The sequence below is a fragment of the Thalassophryne amazonica genome, chromosome 15 (assembly GCF_902500255.1).
Source record: "Thalassophryne amazonica chromosome 15, fThaAma1.1, whole genome shotgun sequence".
In the NCBI taxonomy this organism is placed as follows: domain Eukaryota; kingdom Metazoa; phylum Chordata; class Actinopteri; order Batrachoidiformes; family Batrachoididae; genus Thalassophryne; species Thalassophryne amazonica.
In genome coordinates, this window is record NC_047117.1 from 57592458 (window position 1) to 57616194 (window position 23737).

At 41.5% G+C, this 23737-nt stretch overlaps 1 protein-coding gene across 6 annotated transcripts in view; it reads left to right on the forward strand.

Annotated features, from left to right (window-relative positions):
- Positions 1-23737, forward strand: part of LOC117526752 (nucleosome-remodeling factor subunit BPTF-like) — a 119605-nt gene that overhangs the window by 55759 nt on the left and 40109 nt on the right. For 4 of the 6 annotated variants that reach the window (XM_034188822.1, XM_034188824.1, XM_034188829.1 and 1 more), the window contains exons 16-21: positions 11247-11371; positions 14442-14594; positions 15808-15958; positions 16129-16168; positions 17126-17354; positions 21202-21348. In XM_034188822.1, coding sequence (XP_034044713.1) covers positions 11247-11371; positions 14442-14594; positions 15808-15958; positions 16129-16168; positions 17126-17354; positions 21202-21348 — 845 coding nt within the window. The remainder of the gene's footprint in view (positions 1-11246; positions 11372-14441; positions 14595-15807; positions 15959-16128; positions 16169-17125; positions 17355-21201; positions 21349-23737) is intronic. The other 2 variants (XM_034188825.1, XM_034188826.1) reach the window with 2 other exon arrangements.

Here is a 23737-nt window from a genome sequence, read left to right on the forward strand (position 1 = left end):
TAAGAATAATAAATTTAAAAATAAGCCTTTCCCATGTTTTTAATAAGTTTAATTTGATTTATTTTTCAAAGACCAGCACCCAGCCAGAGAGCAAATCAAAATTTTGAAGGGATTCATCTGCCATGAAGCTAAAGATACCATTTATCAAAATGGAAGATCTGTCTAATGGCGTGTGGGAATATACTGTACGTAGAAGTAATGGCGTTTTTTTAAAGTACGGTGTCTTAATTTTTTTTCTTCCCTTTTTTTTCGGTGTATGTTTTTGGAAAAAGAAATCACATTGTTGTCTACATACTGTGAATGTGAGAGTGAATGTTTGTCTCTTAGGGGCTGCTCACACTAGGTGACCTATACCATGCCCGAGCATGTTTGACCCCCAATCTCCGATTTGTTTCACGAGTGTGAATGCTCCATACCCCACCTGAGCGTGGTAGGCTTTTGATCTTACCAGAGGTCGGCTGAGAACAGTGGGATATTAAGATGCTGTCCAGCATTAATTAGAGTTAGTCGTCAGACCCTTCAGTAGACGGTGACAGACACAGATATCAGAATCTGTCATGCTCGAAACACTTTAACTCCTATTGACATACCAAAAAGTCAGGCCCTCTTCCTCCTTCCTCCTTGAATAAATGTTTATGCTACGGACACCCTCCCACTAAAATTGGTGTCCTTCAACCTCTAAAATCAGTTGTCATGCAGTGGCTTAATCAGGGCTGTTAATTTCCCTCCCGTGGGCCGCATTTCACCCCGTTTCTGTTTGTTTTGAAATGTTTCACAAGTGGGTGCATGCACAGTGAGATCTGCGAGTGATAATTGGAGGAATTCTGACAATGCACATTAAATTTTGCTTATACTCAAATATATTGTTTTCACCCGTGCAGTTGGCAGCAGGAAGGTTAGGAATGTTTTTAATGATCCTAGGCTTTTGGTATTTTTAGTCCTTTAGACCAAGGTCCATAGGACCCATACCATCACAATTCATGTGAGATGTGTTGTGTGTAATCCAGTAATTGCCTGAAAAACATTTTATTTTTTTCTGAAATTTGATATAGACAACCCTTGGGGACCTGTCTGGTCATGGAAAGTTGTGCTTTCTGGTTGGGGAGAGATGCCAGTTTTCCTACTGTTCATTTTATTGCAGAAAGCTGTTCAATTTTTCTTTAATTTTGCATAAAGAGTGTTTGAGAGGCTACCTATAGATTAAAAAGAAAAAAGTCTGTCCCCCCCCCCCATACACACACACACACACACACACACACACACACACACACAGCCAAAAAATGCCATCTTTCACATTGTTCAATTGCAGAGAAACTGTTCAATGCCTTTTCTCTAATTTTGCATAAAGATATTTTTGGGAGGCTACCTGCAGACATAAAAAAAATTTTTATTGTTCTTGGGTCATTCTAACAGCCTCCCCAAAAGGCCAGGAAATGCCATTTTTCACTATTCTTTCAGAGGCTGCCTGCAGGCAGAACAAAGATCATTTTCCTTGAATCATTCTAAGTGCCCCCCAGTGGGCCAAAATTAGACTTTTCAGCCTTATCAATGTACTTTTAATTTACTGAAAACCTGCTCAATAACTTGTTCTGTAATTCTACAAATCAATGTTCATGTACACAAAGATACTCATTGACCTTCTAAACGCCTCCGTGCCCCCCCCCCCCCCCCCCAGAAGGATGAAAAAATCAGTTTGTTGATTTTTCTCAAAAACTGTTCAGTGAATTTTCCTGAAATGTTCTATTGCCTTACTTGAGTGACTGTCTGACCATGGTGTAAGTTGGACTTTTTGATTGAATACCAAATATAAATTTCAGGCAAATATAAATTACTTACTTCGTGCCACTTATTTTGCAAAATCGCTCTTTCTTTGTCCAAAGGACTTGTCTCTGTCTTGGCCTAGTGTTCAGGACTTTGGTAGGAATTAATCAATAATATGCACATTTCTTAACTTTAACACAATGCATTTGCCAGTTCAGAGGGATGGTGGTGTTTGTTTTCTGGTGAGTACCACTTTGAGGTGAAAAAAAGTCTAGGGGAAACACTGCAATTGCAGAGGCTCTCCAAATGATATGTAAGAGATTTGTTCAATGTTAGCAGTCAATGGCATTAATGCACAAGACAAAGCTGATGTCATGTTTACAACATGACCACAATGGAATCACCACACCCAGTTCATCACTGTAGACCAGAGTAAACAGGGCATTCCTTTGAGATAGGAGAGAATGCCTCCATCCTCATTGTTGTACGTCTGTGCCACTGTGATTCTCGGGGTTGTGTTGTAATGGACGTGAAGTGACTTGAGCGTCTTAGTGGTTTGATGGAATTGCACACAGATGTTAAAGCACTTAAAAGAGCTTCTCCAGTATTTTAAAATGATTGCAGGGATAAGAAGACTTTTCCCCTTAATCAGCCGACTCTGAGCTCCCCCATGTTTTGTTGAGGGTCATGTTGATTTGTTGCTTGCAGTGTCTTCTCCCTCCCTCTCTGGCGTGCAATGCTGGCCTGAGTGACACTGTGGCTCTGAGTCTGCTGTTGCACAGGGAACTCTGGTTATTTTTGACCAGACCTCAGCGTTCTGAAACACATGAATCATCTGGTGGTTGGGGAAGTGTCAGGATGTTCACTTTGCGCTATGACCCAACCCTACAGCTCAGGGATATTTTCCCATCTGTGGTTACACACACAAAAGTGAATCTTTACCTTCCCAGTGCACAGTCTGCCTTTTCCTCAGCTTTGGTAGATGTTTAAGATGTTTGTGAGGGAACTATGTCAGGCACAGAACAAGTGGGTAGTTGGGGGGAGGGGGGAGCGAGGGGTTGAAAGCCCCCCAAGAAAAGTAAAGGTCCACTCTTAAAAAATTTTAAAGACATGCTATGTGCAACATATATGTGAAATATAGTCACCATGAAAATAGATTTTTTTTAAAAACATCTAAAATGTAATTGAATCACCATTATTCTATCTTTGTTTTACTACGACAATTCTGAACTTAGTAATACTGTTTATGAGCCATTTAAAAATATCTGTTTGCTGTATTTTCCAGAGTATGTCACACTTAGTATGTTATTAGAGGGACACAGTCTGTGGACATGAGCAGCGCTACTCGCTGATATGTCGTGACTCATGGAAAGAAATACCTAAATGTGTATCATCATACTGTGTATTTTGTATACTGTTCTTCTGTGCACTGAACTGTCACGTGTGTACTTTATGGTTTTATACAAATACATGTATTGTGACACCCCTAGTTCTTATATTAATAGTTTTTCCAAATGCTTTTTGTTATTATGATGACAGTGCAAAACTTTCTTCAAGAGTTGGCCTTTGCTCAGAGATTTGGGGGGATTTCCCACCCCTTGTGCCTCTGACTTCACACCTACACCCAGGATTTGTATGCAGTCTGTGTGAGCAGCAGCACAGATTACAAGAACATGGGTGTACTGGCTGTTTTTATCACTCTGCGCTGTCAAACAGTGACTCTGATGCGCACTATTGATGATCAAAAATAGTCTCATTGTGTATTCAAAGCGAAGATGTGTGCATGCGTGCTTATTAAACAAACACACTGTGCTGAACTCGGCAGCACCCGTGCTCAGTCAGTGCTCTCTCCACTGACACCTTGCAAACAAAGCAAGAGGAAACTCACTTTTCTTTGAGTGAATCAAGCTTAATGTATCCTATAGTGGCCAAACAAAAATGCCCTTATTGGGACTATTTACTTATTTCTTTATTTATTTGCATTTGTATTTGATCAGAGTTCTGATGTTTTGTCAAAAGGGCTTACAGCAGATTTATCATTGCAGGGTTTTTATTTATTTACAGTGCATCCAGAAAGTATTCACAGCACTTGTTCCATATTTTGTTCTTACACCCTTATTCCAAAATAGAGTAAATTAATTTTTTTCCTCCCTCAAAATGCTACTCACAACACCCCATAATGACAACATGAAAAACGTTTTTCATGTTGATGCAGCTTTGGCAGCAATTACAGCCTCAAGTCTTCTTGAATATGATGCCACAAGCTTGGTGCACCTGTCTTTGTGCAGTTTTACCCATTCGTCTTTGCAGCACCTCTGAAGCTCCATCAGGTTGGATGGAGGATGTTGGTGCACAGCCATTTTCAGGTCTCTCTAGATATGTTCAATCGGATTTCAAGCTGAAATGATTAATCGAGTAACTCAAATATTTCAATTAACAAATAAATGTAAGAATTTACCTTGAGGCTTTGTTGAAGGCTGTAGTACATACGCCAGGCCTGTATCTGGCTCTGTAATGCTTCCACAAAAAACGGAGAAGACGACAACTATAGAGCATGTGTATAACTAGTGTAGGAGCTAATCAATGTAGCAGATAACGCTACAAGTTTACAAAGCCGCACGCTGTGTAAAATAAATCCTTTTAAGAGAAAGGGTCTGCTGATCGTCTGAAACAGACTTATTGGACATTTAAAGTGAAGCAGCATGTTTGTATATATATTAAAAAAAAAAAAAAACACGGTTTGGTCCGCTGGCTACTCTCCACCTCCACAGATGAAGCAAAAGGATGTGCACTTTAAGTGAATCATGTTTAACTATTTTTAAAAAAAAAAAGCCTTTATTCAGATTTGATAAGAGTTTTATCAACACCCGGTACAGTTTATTATCAGTGCAGCTTTTGTGGAAACGCTGCACTCCATAGCCATTTTTCAGTGGCTGTGTTATTCGCCAAGTATCCACAGAAACAAGGAATTTGACTTCGGTTTGAGCTGCACTCTATACGGCATGTATAAATATACACCAAACACTGAATAAATCACAGGAAAATCACATAAAAAGAGCAATCAGAGGTGGGACAAAGTCACTTTCAAGTCATTCTCAAGTCATCAATCAGCAACTCCCAAGTCAGCTTGCAAACAATTGGTGGTCATTATGATTTGAGACTTGACAGGACTTGCTGATTCATGACTTGAGAGTGACTTGATGGTGACCTCGTCCCACCTCTGTGTGCAATAAGAGAAAAAAGAATAGAATGTCCTATCTGCAGACTGAAGGTTTCACAGAACACCTGGGCTTATGGTTCAGCAAAGCTCCAAAACTCTTAACAGTGTGAACAAAATAATTACCTGGGAAAACGGAGAGAGAGGAAACACCCTAAACTTAAAAATCTGCATGATGTCACAGCAACATTGTGCCATTGCTTAGGGAGAGTCCTGCCACTGTTGATATTGTTTAAAAAACACACAAGTACTTTTTATCCAATTACTCAGTTAATCTATAAAATAATTGATAGAATACTCGATTCCAAAAATATTCGATAGCTGCAGCCCTAATCGGATTCAATTCTGGGCTCTGGCTGGGCCACTCAACGACATTCAAAAAGTTGTCCTAAAGCCACTCCTTTGATATCTTGGCTGTGTGCTTAGGGTCATTGTCCTGCCGAAAGATGAACTGTTGCCCAAGTCTGAGGTCAAGAACGCTCTGGAGCAGGTTTTCATCCAGGATGTCTCTGTACATTGCTGCATTCATCTTTCCCTCAATCCTGACTAGTCTCTCAGTTCCTGCCGCTGAAAAACATCCCCACAGCATGATGCTGCCACCACCATGCTTCACTGTAGGGATGGTGCCTGGTTCCTCCAAACATGATGCCTGGCATTCACGCAACAGATCAATCTTTGTCTCATCAGACCAGAGAATTTTGTTTCTCATGGTCTGACAGTCTTTTAGGTGTCTTTTGTCAAACTCCAAGTGGGCTGCCATGTGCCTTTTACTAAGGAGTGGCTTCCGTTTGGCCACTCTAAAATACAGGTCTGATTGGTGGATTGCTGCAGAGATCGTTGTCCTTCTGGAAGGTTCTCCTCTCTCCACAGAGGAATGCTGGAGCTTTGACAGAGTGACTGTTGAGTTCTTGGTCATCTCCCTGAATAAGGCCCTTCTCCCCAATCAAATCAAATCAATTTTATTTATATAGCGCCAAATCACAACAAACAGTTGCCCTAAGGCGCTTTATATTGTAAGGCAATAAGGCAATCCTTTTAACAGGAAGAAACCTCCAGCAGAACCAGGCTCAGGGAGGGGCAGTCTTCTGCTGGGACTGGTTGGGGCTGAGGGGAGAGAATCAGGAAAAAGACATGCTGTGGAAGAGAGCAGAGATCAATCACTAATGATTAAATGCAGAGTGGTGCATACAGAGCAAAAAGAGGTGAATAAAAAGAAACACTCAGTGCATCATGGGAACTCCCCCAGCAATCTAAGTCTATAGCAGCATAACTAAGGGATGGTTCAGGGTGACCTGATCCAGCCCTAACTATAAGCTTTAGCAAAAAGGAAAGTTTTAAGCTTAATCTTAAAAGTAGAGAGGGTGTCTGTCTCCCTAATCCGAATTGGGAGCTGTTTCCACAGGAGAGGAGCCTGAAAGCTGAAGGCTCTGCCTCCCATTCTACTCTTACAAACCCTAGGAACTACAAGTAAGCCTGCAGTCTGAGAGCAAAGCACTCTCTTGGGGTGATATGGTACTATGAGGTCCCTAAGATAAGATGGGACCTGATTATTCAAAACCTTATAAGTAAGAAGAAGAATTTTAAATTCTATTCTGGAGTTAACAGGAAGCCAGTGAAGAGAAGCCAGTATGGGTGAAATATGCTCTCTCCTTCTAGTCCCTGTCGGTACTGTAGCTGCAGCATTTTGAATTAACTGAAGGCTTTTCAGGGAACTTTTAGGACAACCTGATAATAATGAATTACAATAGTCCAGCCTAGAAGAAATAAATGCATGAATTAGCTTTTCAGCATCACTCTGAGACAAGACCTTTCTAATTTTAGAGATATTGCACAAATGCAAAAAAGCAGTCCTACATATTTGCTTAATATGCGCATTGAAGGACATATCCTGATCAAAAATGACTCCAAGATTTCTCACAGTATTACTGGAGGTCAGGGTAATGCATCCAGAGTAAGGATCTGGTTAGACAGCATGTTTCTAAGATTTGTGGGGCCAAGTACAATAACTTCAGTTTTATCTGAATTTAAAAGCAGGAAATTAGTGGTCATCCATGTCTTTATGTCTGAAAGACATTCCTGCAGTTTAACTAATTGGTGTGTGTCCTCTGGCTTCATGGATAGATAAAGCTGGGTATCATCTGCGTAACAATGAAAGTTTAAGCAATGCTTTCTAATAATACTGCCTAAGGGAAGCATGTATAAAGTGAATAAAATCGGTCCTAGCACAGAACCTTGTGGAACCTTGTAGATTTTCTTCCTGCTAAATTACTGAAAGAAGTGTTCACCACTGTTGGCCCTTCCCTTTTGATTTTAATTAATATGTCTTTAAGTTCAGGATGTTTTCCTGACGCTTTCAAACATGCTGTGGTGAGACCATTGCTTAAAAACCACGCCTTGACACTTCTGTTCTATCTAATTTTAGACCTGTGTCAAATTTGTCTTTTATTTCAAAAATTATTGAAAAAGCTGTTTTTAAACAGTTGCAAGTGTTCTTAGATAGTAATTTTATTCTTGAAAAATTTCAGTCAGGGCTTAGAACAAGGCACAGCACAGAATCTGCACTCCTCAAAGTCCACAATGATGTGGCTCTGTCGCTTTATGCTAAATGTCCAGTTCTCTTAGTGCTTCTTGATTTGACAGCAGCATTTGATACTGTTGATCACAGGATTCTCTTGTCTCGTTTAAAGCACCATGTTGGCATTTGTGGCACACCATTAAAGTGGTTTAGTTCCTATCTAATGAACAGAACATTTTCTGTCATGATAGGCGACTTGTCCTCCTCTGTTGCAACCTTGTCTTGTGGAGTACCCCAGGGTTCCATTTTGGGCCCCATTTTGTTTTGTCTTTATATGTTACCACTGGGCTCCATTATGGAGAGACATAACATGTCTTTTCATTGCTATGCAGATGACCTGCAGATTTATCTGCCAGTGTCTTCAAATACAAATGACGCTATCAGACGTCTGTCAGACTGCATGGCTGATATAAAGCTGTGGCTACAGCAAAATTTTCTCCATTTGAACGAGGACAAAACTGATTACATTTTGTTTGGTGACCCTGCTCTTCTAGGTTCTGGTTTGTTGTCTGCGTCTTTGAAACCTATAGTAAGAAATCTTGGGGTGGTATTTGACAATTCTTTTAGATTTGACAAACAAATTGACAGCGTGGTAAGAACAAGTTTTTATCAGTTGCGTCTTTTATCTAAGGTTAAACCATTTTTAAAACACACTGACCTTGAAAAAACTATCCACGCTTTTATCAGCTCTAGAATTGACTATTGTAATGCCCTTTATGTTGGAGTTCCTCAGACATCTCTGAGTCGTCTCCAGCTGGTGCAAAATGCTGCAGCCCGATTTTTAACAAACATATCAAGACGTCAGCACATCACTCCAGTTCTTTTTAATTTGCACTGGCTTCCAGTCTCTTTTAGGGTTGATTTTAAAATTTTGATGTTTGTCTTTAAAGCCCTTAATGGCCTGGCCCCTCCTTATTTGACTGAGCTTTTGCATCCTTGTGTCTCAAACAGGTCTTTGAGGTCTGTAAATCAGCTTTTACTGGACGTGCCCAGGTCCAGGTCTAAACGCTGGGGTGATCGGGCCTTCTCTGTTGCTGGGCCCAAACTTTGGAATAAATTGCCCCCTGAAATGAGAATCATCTCTGACTTGGAGCTTTTTAAGTCCAGGCTCAAGACGTATTTGTTCAGGCTGGCTTTTAACACTCAGTAGCATGATGGCGCTTTATTTTATGTTATTAAATGTTTTTATGCATATTTTATTAAATTGTTTTTGTAATGGTTTTACTGCTGGATATTTGTTTTTACCATGTTTTGTTTTTAAATTTTGTTGTAAAGCACTTTGGTCACTTTGAGTGTTGTAAAGGGCTCTAGAAATAAACTTGATTGATTGAACTCCATAATTAACCTTAGTCCGTGAAGAAGACTCCCCATTTTCATGAACAAATTGTAATCCATTAGATAAATATGATTCAAACCACTGCAGCGCAGTGCCTTTAATAACTATGGCATGCTCTAATCTCTGTAATAAAATGTTATTGTCAACAGTATCAAAAGCTGCACTGAGGCCTAACAGGACGAGCACAGAGATGAGTCCACTGTCTGAGGCCATAAGAAGATCATTTGTAACCTTTTTGTGTCACTCAGTTTAGATGTGCAGCCAGCTCTAGGAAGAGTCCTGGTGGATCTGAACTTCCATTTATGGCTGATGGATGCCACTGTGCTCTTTGCGGCCTTCAAATCAGCAGAAACATTTCTGTACCCTTTCCCAGATTTGTACCTCGAGACAATCCTGTCTTGTAGGCCTACAGACAATTCCTTTGACTTCATGCTTGGTTTGTGCTCTGACATGCGCTGTCAACTGTGGGACCTTATATGTCGAGGGGTGTGCCTTTCAAATCATGTCCAATCAACTGAATTTACACCAGGTGGACTCCAATTAAGCTGTAGAAACATCTCAAGGATGATCCGTGGAAACAGGATGCACCTGAGCTCAATTTTGAGCTTCACGGCAAAGACTGTGAATACTTATGTACATGTGATTTCAGGGTTTTTTGTTTTTGTTTTTTAATAAATTAGCCAAAATAAAAAAAATAAACTTTTTTCACATTGTCATTGTGGCGTGTTGTGTATAGAACTTAGAGGGGAAAAAATTAATTTCATCCATTTTGGAATAAGGCTGTAACATGATAAAATGTGGAATAAGTGAAGCATTGTGAATACTTTCCGGATGCACTGTATTTAAATTAAGGAAATCAATGCTGTAAAAACAATACTCTGCACCTGCAGGAACATCACTGCTGCATTTGACTCTGTGTAAGTGTAATATCACAGAAAATACAAGTATCACATCAGAACTCTGTATTAGATACCCAGTATTAAATGACTCGGATTGCGATTGGCTGCGAAATCCCTGATCGGGACATCCGTATTCAGTATTTTATGAAATTGCTGCTTGTGTCCAACAGAGGGCACTTGTGTGCATTTCGTACTATAGTGAAACTTACCTAAACCGTCGTCATATAAACCAGGTATTCGCACTCAGTGGAGAAAAGCAAAAGTCCCAGTGCTTTTCTACGTTTTTCTGTGTAGTAAACACTGTATATACCGGATTTTGTATCGCAGATTTTCGCTCACATCGGACAAAACTCCCTGTCCGATCACAATGCATTTTCATTAAAAAACACTCTCATGTACCGGACAGAGCAGTCTGGACATGCGCAGTAACAGAGGTATGAAATGAAGTTCAGCACTGACACTCGCCGATTCAAGGAAAAGTGGGTACAGTATTTCCTTGATTAAAAGTCCGGGCATTAATTTTTTCAAATCGTGCTCAGACCTGGCACCTAAACGAGGCAGGCAATTATTAACAAAATGCTGCTTGCTGCCTGCACTGTAATATGATGTTCAGTTTCACACGTTCCAGGGGTGTGGTAAACCAAAGACAGCCGCTTTATATCAGAGCCCTCTGCCTGGCTACGAACTCACACACTTACTACGATGGAGACCACAAGAGCTGTGATTTGTCACTTCTCTGGTTTCACTCCTTCCTCTTCCGTCATATTTTAATTGTTTTTGCAGTGTGCACACCAATTACATTTCGGTGATGGATCAAATACGTTTGGCAGAAAAGTGTGCAAACACTGAGTCGGAAAAAGACGATCAAATGACCATTTCATGGAGGAATTGTTGGTTTGGAAGTGGGTGATTGTATGAAGAAGTCGAGCTTGTTGAAGGACAAATTAATCCAGAAAAAGCTACTGTTCCTGCTGTAAATTGCATTAGGATGCCCACCAGCATGACAGACAACTTTAAAATGGCTAAAATGGAGTTGCAGAAGCATGAATCAGGCTTTAGAATTTTAAGGTATCACTCCGCAGTGGACTTAAGAAAAAAAAAAGTGACTGGACCAAATATAATCTTTTTAATGCACATAATGTCCGGTGCTAATTTAAGGCAGGTATTTATTTTTTCAGATGAAGTTTTGACCCTGTGATTAAATGAGACAGGCTCTGATTCAAGGTCAGGCAATTAATCAAGGAAATACATAAGCCTAATTGGAGGTGGGGAGTTCCTGTAGTTCATTCGGTGTCTCCTGACTGTAACTCATCTGTTACATACATATCACAGATTTTGTCCATTTTATGCATATTGCACCACCAGGGGGGACGATAATTACAGTATTTTCAATAACACAAACGACCTGCACTTAACTGTTACATGAATAATACTTCAATCTCTGGATATTGGCATCAGGTATCGTCTACAGACTGTGAAGTCTCTGGCTGGTGTGAGTCTGATGCTGAGGCTGCTGTGGGCCTGTCTGAGGTGGGATGACATGGCTGTCAAGCCATCTGCTGCTGTCGGAAATGCACGAACAGGTAGGGGGCCCCGAAGGGTCTTAGCAGCTTGGGTAAAATAGTTATTTGATTTGATGATGCATTTGTGTTATTGTTTAATATGATTATATTTAAGTGACTGTTTGATTGCTTGTGTGCCAGTGTAATGCATTCTTTGTGAAATTTGCAACTCTGTACATGTTGAGCAACTCAAAAAAAGAGGGATAAAAACCTTTTGGACTTTAAAATAGGACTTGGTAGTATAGCTGTATATTTATTTAGTTGTATATAATACAACCCCAATTCCAATGAAGTTGTGACGTGTAAAATGTAAATAAAAACAGAATACAATGATATGCAAATCCTCTTCAACCTATTCAATTGAATACACCACAAAGACGAGATGTTTACAGTGGGACAGTGGTATGTTTACCACTGTGTTACATCACCTTTCCTTCTAACAACACTCAATAAGCATTTGGGAACTGAGGACACTAATTGTTGAAGGTTTGTGGGTGGAATTCTTTCCCATTCTTGCTCTCCGTTGTCGTATTTTGCACTTCATAATGTGCCACACATTTTCATTCGGTAACAGGTCTGGACTGCAGGCAGGCCAGTCTAGTATCCGCACTCTTTTACTACGAAGCCACATTGTTGTAACTCGTGCAGAATGTTGCTTGGCATTGTCTTGCTGAAATAAGCAGGGACGTCCCTGAAAAAGACGTTGCTTGGATGGCAGCATGTGTTGCTCCAAAACCTGGATGTACCTTTCAGCATTGATGGTGCATCACAGATGTGTAAGTTGCCCATACCATGGGCACTAACACCCCCATACCATCACAGATGCTGGCTTTTGAACTTTGCGCTGGTAACAATCTGGATGGTCTTTTTCCTCTTTTGTCCAGAGGACATGACGTCCATGATTTCCAAAAACAATTTGAAATGGGCTCATCAGACCACAGCACACTTTTCCACTTTGTGTCTGTCCATTTCAAGTGAGCTTGGGCCCAGAGAAGGTGGCGGCATTTCTGGATGTTGTTGATGTATGGGTTTCACCTTACACGGTAGAGTTTTAACTTGCACTTGTAGATGTAGCGACGAACTGTGTTAACTGACTGGTTTTCTGAATTGTTCCTGAGCCCACACGGTAAGATCCTTTACACAATGATGTCAGTTTTTAATGCTTGCCGCCTGAGGGATCGAAGGTCACGGGCATTCAATGTTGGTTTTCAGAATTGCCGCTTACATGTAGAAAGTTCTCCAGATTCTCTGAATCTTCTGATTATATTATGGACTGTAGATGATGGAATCCCTAAATTTCCTGCAGTTGAACATTGAGAAACATTGTTCTTAAACTGTTGGAAGATTTTTTTTTTTTTTTTTTTTTTTACGCAGTTCACAAAGTGGTGATCCTCGCCTCATCTTTGCTTGTGAACGGCTGAGCCTTTTGGGGATGCTCCTTTTATACCCAATCATGACACTCGCCTGTTTTCAATTAACCTGTTCACCTGTGGAATGTTCCAAACAGGTGTTCTTTGAGCATTCATCAACTTTCCCAGTCTTTTATTTATTTATTTATTTTTATTTTATTTTAGTCTTTTATCAAAAAAAAGTTGGGACGGGGCAACAAAAGACTGGGAAAGTTGATGAATGCTCAAAGCACACCTAATTGGAAACAGGTGAGTGTCATGATTGGGTATAAAAGGAGCATCCCCAAAAGGCTCAGCTGTTCACAAGCAAAGATGGGGCAAGGATCACACTTTGTGAACAACTACGTGGAAAAAAAATAGTTCAACAGTTTAAGAACAATGTTTCTCAACATTCATTTGAAAGGAATTTAGGGATTCCATCATCTACAGTCCATAATATAATCAGAAGATTCAGAGAATCTGGAGAACTTTCTACATGTAAGCAGCAAGGCCGAAAGCCAACATTGAACGTCCGTGACCTTTGATCCCTCAGGCGGCACTGCATTAAAAGCCAACATCATTGTGTCAAGGATCTTACCATGTGGGCTCATGAACACTTCAGACAACCACTGTCCCGTGAACACAGTTCGTCCCTACATCTACAAGTGCAAGTTAAAACTCTACCATGCAAAGCGAAAGCCATACATCAACAACATTCAGAAACACCGCCGCCTTCTCTGGGCCCGAGTTCATTTGAAATGGACAGACGCAAAGTGGAAAAGTGCTGTGGTCTGATGAGTCCACATTTCAGATTGTTTTTGGAACTCATGGACATCGTGTCCTCTGGACAAAAGAGGAAAAAAACCCATCCAGATTGTTACCAGCACAAAGTTCAAAAGCCAGCATCTATGATGGTATGGGGGTGTGTTAGTGGCCATGGCATTGGCAAGTTACACATCTGTGATGGCACCATCAGTGCTGAAAGGTATATCCAGGTTTTGGAGCAACACATGGTGCCATCCAAGCAACGTCTTTTTCAGGTACGTCCCTGCTTATTTCAGCAAGACAATGCCAAGCCACATTCTGCACATGTTAGAACGGCGTGGCTTCGTAGTAAAAGAGTGCGGGTACTTGACTGGCCTGCCTGCAGTCCAGACCTGTCGCCCATTAAAAATGTGTGGCGCATTATGAAGCTCAAAATATGACAACGGAGACCCTGGACTGTTGAACAACTGAAGTCATACATCAAGCAAGAATGGGAAAGAATTCCGCCTACAAAGCTTCAACAATTAGTGTCCTCAGTTCCCAAACGCTTATTGAGTGTTGTTAGAAGGAAAGGTGATGTAACACAGTGGTAAACATACCACTGTCCCAGCTTTTTTGAAACGTGTTGCAGGCATCCATTTCAAAATGAGCAAATATTTACACAAAAAGAAAAAAGTCTATCAGTTTGAACATTAAATATCTTGTCTTTGTGGTGTATTCAATTGAATATAGGTTGAAGACGATTTGCAAATCATTGTATTCTGTTTTTATTTACATTTCACACAGCGTCCCAACTTTATTGAAATTGGGGTTGTATTTATCATTTTTGACCTTATAAATTGAAGACAACTTTTAGTGTAGTTTTGGCATTTATTTTTATGTTGGAATGGATTTCCACCATTTTCTGGGCTCTCTTTCTCATCACCATACCAATCCAGCCCTTTCCCCACTCATTGCTACAGAAACGTCAGACACTGAAATCACCACCACGGAGATCATCAAGCGCCGTGACGTAGGACCATATGGGCTTCGCTCAGAGTACTGCATCCGCAAGATCATCTGTCCACTCGGAGTGCCTGAGACTCCTAAAGGTTAGATTTAAGTTGAGAATGTTTAATAATAATAATAATAATACATTCTATTTAAAAGGCGCCTTTCTTGACACTTAAGGACACTGTACAGTAAAACTTAAAATCCAATAAAAGAAACAACAATAAAATCCATATGCATCAAGAGGAAGTGTTTCTTTTTTATGTGACTGTAGAGTGCATTGTTTGCTGGACATTATCTGATCATGTTTAGCTCACTCTGTGACTTGACACATTCTTGTGAACACAATAACTCAATAGGTAATAAATGGTAAACACTTGACACTTACACCATATATATAGTGCCAAATCACAACATATGACACCCCAAGGCGAATCACACAGGTTAGGTCTAACCTTGACCCAAGATGTCCTAGCTATTTGGTGCAGCTGGAGAGGTGTCCGGCCATATGTGTGTTTGTGTGTGTGCGCTCTACTGGATCAAGATTCTTCAACTTGGAATAGCAACATTCATATCAACCCTAATGATCCATTAATAATGATTGCAAACGTAAATGGAAAGATCTCATATAAACTTGTCAGTTAGCATGAAATGCCTAAATATGACTAGAATTTCGCTCAGAATAGCGAGGGTAGGTGCAGTGTTTGTAAAAACACCTATTAGACATGTAAATGTTCATTCAGAGTATCCCCCATAGGATTAATATTCTGCATACACTTATCTTTTGCAAAGTGATACAGGATCAGTGATGTAGTTTGAGGACTTTTCAGTCAAATGAAAAGTAAGTCCCATCGGCTGCTCCCTGGTTTTCACACAGCAGATCCAAGGTAGATTTGCATGTTGAATTGGCACAGGTTTTACGCCGGATGCCCTTCCTGACATATCTTCACATTACTTGTAGAAATGTGGTAGGGTGGGGTTCGAACCGGGAACCTTCCACACTGAAACCAAGCTCACTAACCACTTTTCCACCACCCCTGCTGGACTTTCCATTCAAATGAGCATCCAAAAATCTTTAAAGAGTTTTCCATAAAGGGACAAGGGAAGAGGCGAAGCTATCAGTGGTGATTTAAAGCAATTTTTAAAGTACTTGATGGGTTGTAAGGCAATTTTAATGCTCTTTCAAATTTTAAAACTTGTTGCCATCAACAAGAAAATTTTGATAACAGTTCTCCGAGCCACACAAATTTTTCTAAATCCTGTGGCTAGCAAGTACAAAATGCATGTGTTGTTCTTATCTGTTTACCATCCCAGAAACACACACCCCTCAGAGGAAGGGACTGCGCTCGAGTGCCTTACGCCCCAAGAAGCCTGAGCCCGCCAAACAGACGGGCCCAGTGGTGATTGAGACTTGGGTGGCTGAGGAGGAGTTGGACCTGTGGGAGATCAGAGCTTTCTCAGAAAGGTCTGAGGTTTACATGAGTCACTCACTTTGCATGTTGTAAACTTGTCATATAGAACTCACCTTTTTTTTCAGCTGCACTGTGTAAAGTCTTTATGTTTTCCCTCCTAATTTTTGTCTATTTTTTTTTTATTTCTCTCTTTTGTGTCTTTTGTAAATTTCCTGTGGTACAGGGTAGAGAAAGAGAAAGCTCAAGCAGCTGAGCAGGCCAAGGTGAGTTGTGTCAGTACTGTGACAATATTTTGCCTTCACTGGTTTCCATTGTTGGTTTGCTTTACTTTATTTTACTGAGATTGTGCCTGTTGCCGAGGATTCTGTTTAATCATTGGAATTTCCACGTAATTGGGAAACACAGTGGATTAGTGGTTAGCACTGTTGCCTCACAGCAAGAAGGTCCTAGGTTTACGTCTGACCAAGTCGTTTGAGTGTGGTGTTTGCATGTTCTCACCACCTTTGCGTGGGTTCCCTCCGGGTGTTCCGGCTTCCTCCCACTTCCAAAGACGTGCAGGTTAAGTGGTGAAGTGGTGACTTTAAATTGACCGTAGGTGTGAATTTGTTTGTCTGTCTGTATGTGACCCTGCAATAGACTGGCAGCCTGTCCAGGGTGGACCCGACATCTTGTCCCATCACTGCTAGGATAGGCTCCAGGTCCCACTCAAACACGGAAATGCCGCACAGTAAGGACCAGGTCAGACGCAAACCTGGTACCTTCTGACATTGAGGCAACAATGCTAACCACTGTTCCACCATGCTGCACTTTTATTTATGTAATGTATTTATTTATCTATTAATCTAACTGGATTCTTTGTTTATGCCTGGCCAGGAATGATCTAGTCCTTATCTGTATAATCACAGCATTCATCAACAGAGTGCAGATGTGCATCAGATCTGGTACCACATATGAAGTGGTCCAAATCTTATGTGACAAATTCTGACTTGCCATTTTTACACTGCTCACAAAAGAACAGATTGTCACACGGAGGCAAAAAGTAAAGTAAAATTTAAAAATCAGCTTCAGATCATATCAACTGGTAATGTGGGGAGGGTACACTATAATTTTCTTTTGGTGGTATATGGAGTTGACCAGAGGGGTGTTTTTGGTTTTCTTGGATGCTTTCATAATCTGAACAGTATTAGTTGATTTGGCCTCCATGTTTGCGACTATTACAGAAACGCCAGGAGCAGAAAATAGCTTCAGCCCCAGCAACACCAATAGGAACGCCTGTTACCACGGCTGCCACCACTCCCAAAGTAATTGTCAATTCACTGTCAGGACAGGGTGCAGCTACTGCCAAGGTTGTACTGTCCACCAAGATGGGCACGCCTGTCACTTTCCAGCAGAACAAGAACTTCCAACAGTCCTTTGCCTCCTGGGTCAAGCAGGGTCAGAGCACACACGGTATGTCATGTGTGTATTTGTTGAATGTCAGCTTCAGGAGGCACATACAATCATATTTTTCCTTAAGATCATTAACCTCACATCTGCTAAATGACTGTATTGTTGGCCTTTCATGTGTTCAGTGTTAAATGAATAACATTCTCTGAAATGTAACAAATTGATTGGTTTGGATGTTTGCCATCTTGCTTGCAGCAAAATGGAGCTTCTGGAGATATGTTGTTTCTGGTTTCATGTTTGTGTTATTTGATTGTAAAGTATAACTTGCCTAAACCGTCATCATATAAAAAGGATATTCACATTCACCGGACAAAAATAAAAGTCTCAATGCTTTTGTATGGTTTTCCATGTAATAAACACCATATATAACAGATTTTGTATAACAAATTTTCACTCGCATCGGTCAAAAGGTCCTGTCGGGGGTCAGTACATTTCCATTTAAAATTCCTCGCATGTACTGGACAGAGCAGTCTGGATATGCCCAGTAACAGGTATGAAATTAAAGCTCAGCACTGATACTCGCTGATTCAAGGAAAGTGGGTACCGTCTTTCCGTGATTAAAAGCCTGGCTGTTTATTTTTTTCTAACTGCGCTCCGACACGGGACCCGCAGTCTGACATACACCTTCTAAATGACAGAGACCGCAATGGCTGTGAGTTGTCAATTCTCTGTTTTCACTCCTTCCTCTCCCATCATATTTTCAAAAGTTTTGCAGTGTGCACACTGACTACATTTTGATCATGGATCAGATACGTTTGGCAGAAATGTCAGCAAATATGACCAACTTCACAGCATGGAGTTGGGAAAAAGACGCTCAAATATTCATGGAGGAAATTGAACGTACCTTACCTTTGATTTGAAGGTTGATGATTGTAGAAAGAAGAGCTTTTTGAGGGATAAATTAATCCAAAAAAAGCACAATGCAGAAAAATTGCATGAAGACACGACGGAGAACTTTAAAACTGTCACACACATTGACATCATTGCATGGCACGGAGTTAGAGTTGCAGAATCCTAAATCAGGCTTTAGGATTTAAAGGTACCACTCTCAGTGGACTTAGAAAAAAGAGTGACTTGACCAAATGTAGTCTTTTTAATGCACATGATGCCCGCCGCTTATTTAATGCAGGCGTCTGTTTTCTTTCAGAGGACATTTTGACCCGGTCATTAAATGAGGCAGACCCCTATTCACGATTGCCCGTAGATCGTTCGGCACCTCCTGACTGTAACTAATCTGTTACATACATATAACAGATTTTTGCCCATTTTATACATATAGCGGATTTTGTTTATAATGGACAAAATTCGCTGGTCCACCTGAATTTATTACATGCACGTTTTACTGTATTAGACGTTATTTTCTCTGGCTCCAACAATCTATAGAGACAATGGCATTGTGTTTATTTGAGAGTCTCAGTTTGAGTTTGAGCAGCTTTGGCTATGACTGAACAAGCCAATTCTTGAATGACAGTCCTTGGTGCACTTGTTGCATACGAAGTATGAAAGCTTAGGCGTGGTGTATGCCACTCCTTTCTTATTTGTCTAATTGGCCCACAGCTTCACCATCTTCTCTTATACAGTGGTTATGCTTTTTGTAAATCCTAGGAAGGAATGGCAGTCCTACAAGGGGCTGCCATTCCTTCCTTGAACTTCATGTCATGTTTGCAGACATCCTCATATCGCAGTGTGGAATGTGTAATCGGCCTGGGCCCTTTGGCAATCTTTCCATAATTGATATTTTTGAGGAATGCGGCTATGTTACATGTGGTAGATATGGGCGTGCCAGCACAGATCTCATTGTGTAACTAGGGCAAACATGCTTTGAATGCTTGCCTGTTCTATGATGTCTTTGTTCAGCATATGGTCCTTCCAGGAATTGCAGAGGAGTCAGCAAAAGCAACAGAGGTGAAAGCTGTTGAGGTGGCACGAGTAGAGTGGTTCAACTCTTCCTGTTATGGAGTGTGATCTTTTTGCAACTTTGTATACTGACGCCTTCGTGACTGTGGTAAGCTCGATGTTTTCCCACATCCTCATGGATAGCTTGGCCGTGGCAGCTGAGGCTTTTCCTACCTTCTTGTCGAGCACTTGGTCAAGGCAAATGTTACTAGACACTGTTGATCCCAAGTCGTTAAGCTCCTTGATAACCTGCAGGGCGTACTCACTGATTTTACATTGGGGGCTTCATTAACACTGTGGCCCACAGTCTCGTCTTCTTCAGGCTGATGTGGAGGCTGAGTTCTTTGCAGAGATGTGTTAGGTAATGGATTGACCTGTGAGCACGGCAGATGTGTGGGATGTTAGAGCAACGTATTCAGTGAACAGATGTCCCATGGCTGGACCTGGCACAGTTTGATCTAGACCTTGAGGCATACAAGGTTGGGGGCTTGCTTTTAGCCTGGGTGTTTAGTGCACTTCATTGTTAGATGACCTGAAAGTGTATGATAGTACAAGGAGGGGAAAAGATCCAGAACAGTTTTAGGATGAGGTCGCAGCTCGGTTTCACACCATTGACAATGGCAGAACATTTTTGAAGATGATTCCTCAAACTGTACTCTCTCCTGCAATCCATCATGGAAGTAAATAATAAATTTTAGCAGCTTTGGTAGACATCTAATCTTCTCCAGTAATCAGAAGCAGTCTTTTCTACTCAGAAGGTCAAACCCCTTCATCAAGTCAGTGAAGTGACATGCAAGGACTATCTCCTTACTCTTCTTCTGTGGCTAAGAGAAAAAAATCATATTGATAGTAAATTTCTCTGCCTTAAAGCTACACTTGGACTCTGGTTACATCTGTTTGTCAGATGACTGCAGCCTCTTCAGACACACACTTGCAGACGCTTTGCAGTCAAAGCGATCCCTCTTGTTGTTAGGCATCTCACATCTTTGGGAACTGATCCCTTATCCAAGGACCCATTTTAGCAGGCAGATGATTGCACATCAGCAACCTTATCTTCCCTGTAAATGACCTGTGAGATTGGGCCATTTCTCCCATTGTTGGAGACAACCTGTAATGCCTGATCCTGACTCCAGTCACATTGGACTCGTCACTAATAACTGCTTCCTCCTGTAATGGATCAGCTGCTTTGTAACAACAGCACTGAGGTGATTTCTCTAGAGCGCAAAAACCTTGCCAGTGGATATGAAGGTATTGGGCTGCACAGATGAAAAGACTACCTTTTCAGACTCACTTATGTGATGCAAAGAAAAAATAACAGCTGAAATTTCAGTTACAGTTTGCCAGATGGCACACGAGAAACTCAAGATTAGAGTTGGTCTGTTTTCGTGTATTTAAGTCCTCCTCTGGTTCTCGCCACCATGAAGCTGTGATGTTGCAACAAACAAAACTTATACTAAAGACAGTACCTCCAGTTCCAGCCACAGAAATCTATAATGTCTTCAGAGTTGTCATGGGTTTCTTGGTGGCTTCTCTCACTTGTCTCCTTGCATGGTTTGAGAATTTCCTACTACAAACAGATGTACCATATAGTACCATGCATATTCAATTCATGTAAATGAAGTCCAAAACCTATTCAGAGATTTTGTAATGTCCATATATCCATGCCCTGAACTGGTTGTGAAAGTGTGGATTTACTGTTAATTAATCCAGCCAGTAACTGTCACATGTACATTTAATGTTTGCTTTCATATTGTGAAATAAAAAATAGTTGCTGTTCAGTAACTTGGGTTCATTTGTGTATATTTCTGTAGTTACAGTTCTCTCCTTAAAATGTAAGGGTGTTAATATTTCTGAACAGAACTGTAGATAGGTTACCTGCTGTGGTTATCAAGTCCTATTTACCCAATATGTTCCTCCTCCTCTTCTTTTGCTGCTTCCACTTTATTATAACCAGTTGGCACAGATGGGACCGTGGGCAATTCTGGTGGCCAGACCTTCCAGATTACAGGAACCTCAGTAGGTGGAAAGGTTCTCACCACGAAGCTGCCGCTGCCTGCCAACAGCAAGATCGTGACACTCAACGTGCCAACTTCTCAAGGAGGTACAGAAAGCTTTAATATGCCACTCCTTGGAGGCAGATACTAGGCCAAAGGTCTCAAACTGATTCCAGAAAAGACCAAGAGGGTACAGGTTTTCTTTGCAACCACCCACTCCACCAGGTGATTGCACTGATTAACTGATTCCATCTGCTCAAAGTGATGTTAATCAGTGCAATCACCTGGTGGAGTGGGTGGTTGCAAAGAAAACCTGCACCCTCTTGACCCTTTCTAGAATCAGTTTAAGACCTCTGTATTAGGCCAAGTTATATTTATTCTGTATACACATTTCTGGCACCATTTTGAGATGCATGTACAATGTATGCATGTTTGTGTTATCATTGCTTCATCTTCACAACTTTGACCTTACAAATGTACTAAAGCTGCCAAATTAGAGCTGTGCTGTTAATTGAACACCAGTGTAAGCAGTTTAGTTTGGCACCACGTGTGAAGTGCAGTAGCAGCAGAGGGCCTTTGTTCACTCTTAAAATATTGATGGTGGCAGCTACCACAGGACCAAATGTTTCTGAGTCTGCAAAATAGAAATAAACGTTGCTCTGTCCTTGATTGTCAATGATTCTAGTACACAAATAGAAACCTGTTGAACCACAACATAGCAGAAATACTGGGCTCTGATGTTTCTCTGATGGCTTCTTCTGAATTCAGTGCTGCTTTTATAGAATCCACTGCAGTCTTGACAGATTGTTTTTGCTTCAGTCTTGTAGTTTTTTTGTTTCTATACACACTAGAAGTCACAGACACTCTCAGAAGGTCTTTTAAGTACAACCCCTGGCAAAAATTATGGAATCACCGGCCTCAGAGGATGTTCATTCAGTTGTTTAATTTTGTAGAAAAAAGCAGATCACAGACATGACACAAAACTAAAGTCATTTCAAATGGCAACTTTCTGGCTTTAAGAAACACTACAAGAAATCAAGAAAAAAAATTGTGGCAGTCAGTAATGGTTACTTTTTTAGACCAAGCAGAGGGGAAAAAAATATGGACTCACTCAATTCTGAGGAATAAATTATGGAATCACCCTGTAAATTTTCATCCCCAAAACTAACACCTGCATCAAATCAGATCTGTTCGTTAGTCTGCATCTAAAAAGGAGTGATCACACCTTGGAGAGTTGTTGCACCAAGTGGACTGACATGAATCATGGCTCCAACACGAGAGATGTCAATTGAAAAAAAGGAGGGATTATCAACTCTTAAAAGATGGGTAAATAATCACGCAATGTTGCAAAAGATGTTGGTGTTCACAGTCAGCTGTGTCTAAACCTGGACCAATACAAAACAACAATGGAAGGTTTGTTAAAGGCAAAAACATACTGGTAGACCAGGAAGACTCAGACAAGACAGAACTAAGAGAGTCTCGAGAGAGAGAGAGAGAGAGGGAGAGGAGGGGGGAGAGAGAGAGGGGGGGGGGGGAGAGAGAGAGAGGAGGGGGGGGAGAGAGGGAGAGAGAGGGGGGAAGAGAGAGAGGGGGGGAGAGGGAGAGAGAGGGGGAGAGAGGGAGGAGAGGGGGAGAGGTAGATGAGAGAAGAGGGGAGAGGAGAGGGGGGTGAGAGGGAGAGAGAGAGAGAGGGGAGGATGCAGAGGTGGGGCGAGGGAGAGAGACGAGGAGGGAGAGAGAGGGGGGGGCGAGGGAGAGAGAGAGAGGGGGGGGGAGAGGGAGCGAGAGAGAGGGGCGCATGAGAGGGGGGAGAGGGAGCGAGAGAGAGGGGGGGCGCGGGAACGAGAGAGGGAGGGGCGAGCGCGCGAGAGGGGGGATGAGGAGAGAGAGGGTGGAGAAGAGAGGGGGGGGAGAGAGAGGAGAGGGGGGGGGGGGGAGAGAGAGAGAGGGGGGAGCAGAGAGGGGGGAGAGAGGAGGAGGGTGGAGGAGGAGAGAGGGGGGGGATGAGTAGGAGATGAGGGGCGGAGAGAGAGAGAGAGAGCGAGGGGGGGGAGAGAGGGGAAGAGAGGGGGGGAGAGAGAGAGAGAGAGAGAGGGGGGGGAGGGAGAGAGAGAGAGGGGGGGGGAGAGAGAGGGGGGGATTCTGTGATTAGCTGGTTGTGTTTACACAAATTGTATTTTTCTCTGATTCATAGAGAAACCGTCAGATTAATGTAGTGGGTCCATATGCAACTATGTAAAAAGTTCTGTATATTCAGTTCTGAAACATTGAGTTCTGAGAGGTTGAGGTGAGTACTCGTGAACCTCTTAGTTTGAGCCATAGTGGTGTCTTATAAGATAATACTTAGCATTTATTCTTTTATATTTTTGTTTTCAAACCAGAATTTTGGCACAGCATGACCTGTCTGGCCTTGTTCAAACACTCACATGTAAAGTAGTGTGCGTGTCATTTTTATCAAGCCTTGTTGCTATTTACAGAGTCCTTGCATCCACTCAG